Source organism: Micromys minutus (assembly GCF_963924665.1).
Source record: "Micromys minutus genome assembly, chromosome: 12".
Classification (NCBI taxonomy): Eukaryota; Metazoa; Chordata; class Mammalia; order Rodentia; family Muridae; genus Micromys; species Micromys minutus.
In genome coordinates, this window is record NC_137981.1 from 14,109,245 (window position 1) to 14,111,011 (window position 1,767).

Below are 1,767 nucleotides of genomic sequence, written 5' to 3' on the forward strand. Positions count from 1 at the left end.
GAGCGCCGCTGAGCGCACGCTCAGAGCAGAGAGCTGGAAGCAAGCGGGACGGATAGTCTGACACCGGGGCTGGCCTCCAAAGGAAGGGAAAGATGGTCAAGGAAAACGAGCAGGCCGGGTACGCGGGGTGACAGCAAGGAGAGTCCACAGTCAGCTGCTGCCGAGCAGCCCTGCACCTTATGCGCGGACACAGAGCCGGCGGGAGGGCGAGGACGCGCCGGGCACTGTGCGCTGGCCCCTCTGGGGCGCAGGAGTGACATGTCCCACGAGCGGCCACCGCGCACGGACATCCCCCGCAACCTGAGCTTTATAGCAGCCTTGACGGAGCGCGCGTACTACCGCAGCCAGCGGCCCAGCCTCGAGGAGGAGTCGGAGGAGGAGCCGGGGGAAGGCGGGACCCGGCCGGGCGCCCGCTCGCGGGCTCACGTTCCGGGTCGGGGGCGCAGGGCCCGCTCTGCGCCCGCGGGTGGCGGCGGGGCGCGGACAGCCCGCAGCCGCAGCCCTGACACTCGCAAGAGAGTGCGTTTCGCCGACGCGCTGGGCTTGGAGCTGGCCGTGGTCCGGCGCTTCCGCCCCGGGGAACCGCCCCGGGTACCCCGCCACGTGCAGGTGCAACTGCAGAGGGACGCCCTGCGCCACTTCGCGCCGTGCCCGCCGCGCGCCCGCGGCCTCCAGGTAGGCGCCCCGCCGTGCCCCGCCCCCGGGCCTCCGCCTTATCCTCTCCGGAGTCCGGCCCTGACCTGCCTCCCCGCCCTCTCTCTCCGCAGGAGGCGCGCGTCGCCCTGGAGCCAGCCCTGGAGCCCGGCTTCGCCGCCCGACTGCAGGCGCAGCGAATCTGCCTGGAGCGCGCAGACGCGAGCCCTCTGGGCGTGGCCGGGAGCGCGCGCGTGCTGGACCTGGCCTACGAGAAGCGCGTGAGCGTGCGCTGGAGCGCGGACGGCTGGCGCAGCCTGCGGGAATCGCCCGCCTCCTACGCCGGTCCTGCTCCGGCCCCGCCACGGGCCGACCGCTTCGCTTTCCGCCTGCCCGCGCCGCCGGTGGGCGGTACGCTGCTCTTTGCCCTTCGCTACCGGGTTACGGGCCGCGAGTTCTGGGACAACAACGGCGGCCGCGATTACGCGCTCCTTGGGCCCGAGCACCCTGGCGGTGCCGGAGCCGCGGAGCCCCAGGGCTGGATCCATTTTATTTGAGACTAGGCTCCTACTGGCCACAGCAGGGAAAAAGTGGAAGCATCCAGGCGTGGGGGGGGGGGGGGGGCTGTGGCGCAAGGAACCAGGGAACCACAATTGGCAGATGGGTGGAGAGCGGTCCAGAGTCAAGCGGAGGTGGCTGGAAACTGCCTGCGAAACTCAGCGAGATTGGGGTGGAAAAATTGGTGGGTTTAAGTGGAAGGAGCTCAAGGAATGAGATAGGACCAGAAGGGCTCTGGAAGGTCAGGAAGCCTCCTTGGGCTGGGAGCTTTATGGACTGAGGAGCCTTGATGTATAAAGTCCAGCCCAGTGAAGTCATTCGGATTGCTTTCCTCTTAACTGGCCTTACCACCTCACGTTCCTGTGTCCTGCCCATCCTAGCTTCATCTGAACCGAAATTGCCTTGCTTAACCCCAGGAATTTGACCATTGCTTTCCGGCAGTATGACCGGATTCCCTTGTGGATTCCCTTGTCTCTCAGCAGCCCGTGGCTTCAGTCTTCGGACGGGGTGGGGGGAGGATGGAGCAATGACAGGTTACTTTTTGAGTTCCTTCAGCTATCATGCAAGCATTGGGAA

At 67.1% G+C, this 1,767-nt stretch overlaps 1 protein-coding gene across 1 annotated transcript; it reads left to right on the forward strand.

Annotated features, from left to right (window-relative positions):
• Positions 1 to 258: 258 nt before the first annotated feature.
• On the forward strand, positions 259 to 1,190 carry PPP1R3E (protein phosphatase 1 regulatory subunit 3E; the record flags this gene model as incomplete). The annotated part of the gene is made up of 2 exons (XM_080926195.1): positions 259 to 675; positions 768 to 1,190. 2 exons carry the CDS (start codon positions 259 to 261, stop codon positions 1,188 to 1,190), a joined length of 840 nt encoding a protein of 279 aa, XP_080782321.1.
• Between the last annotated feature and the right edge of the window lie 577 nt (positions 1,191 to 1,767).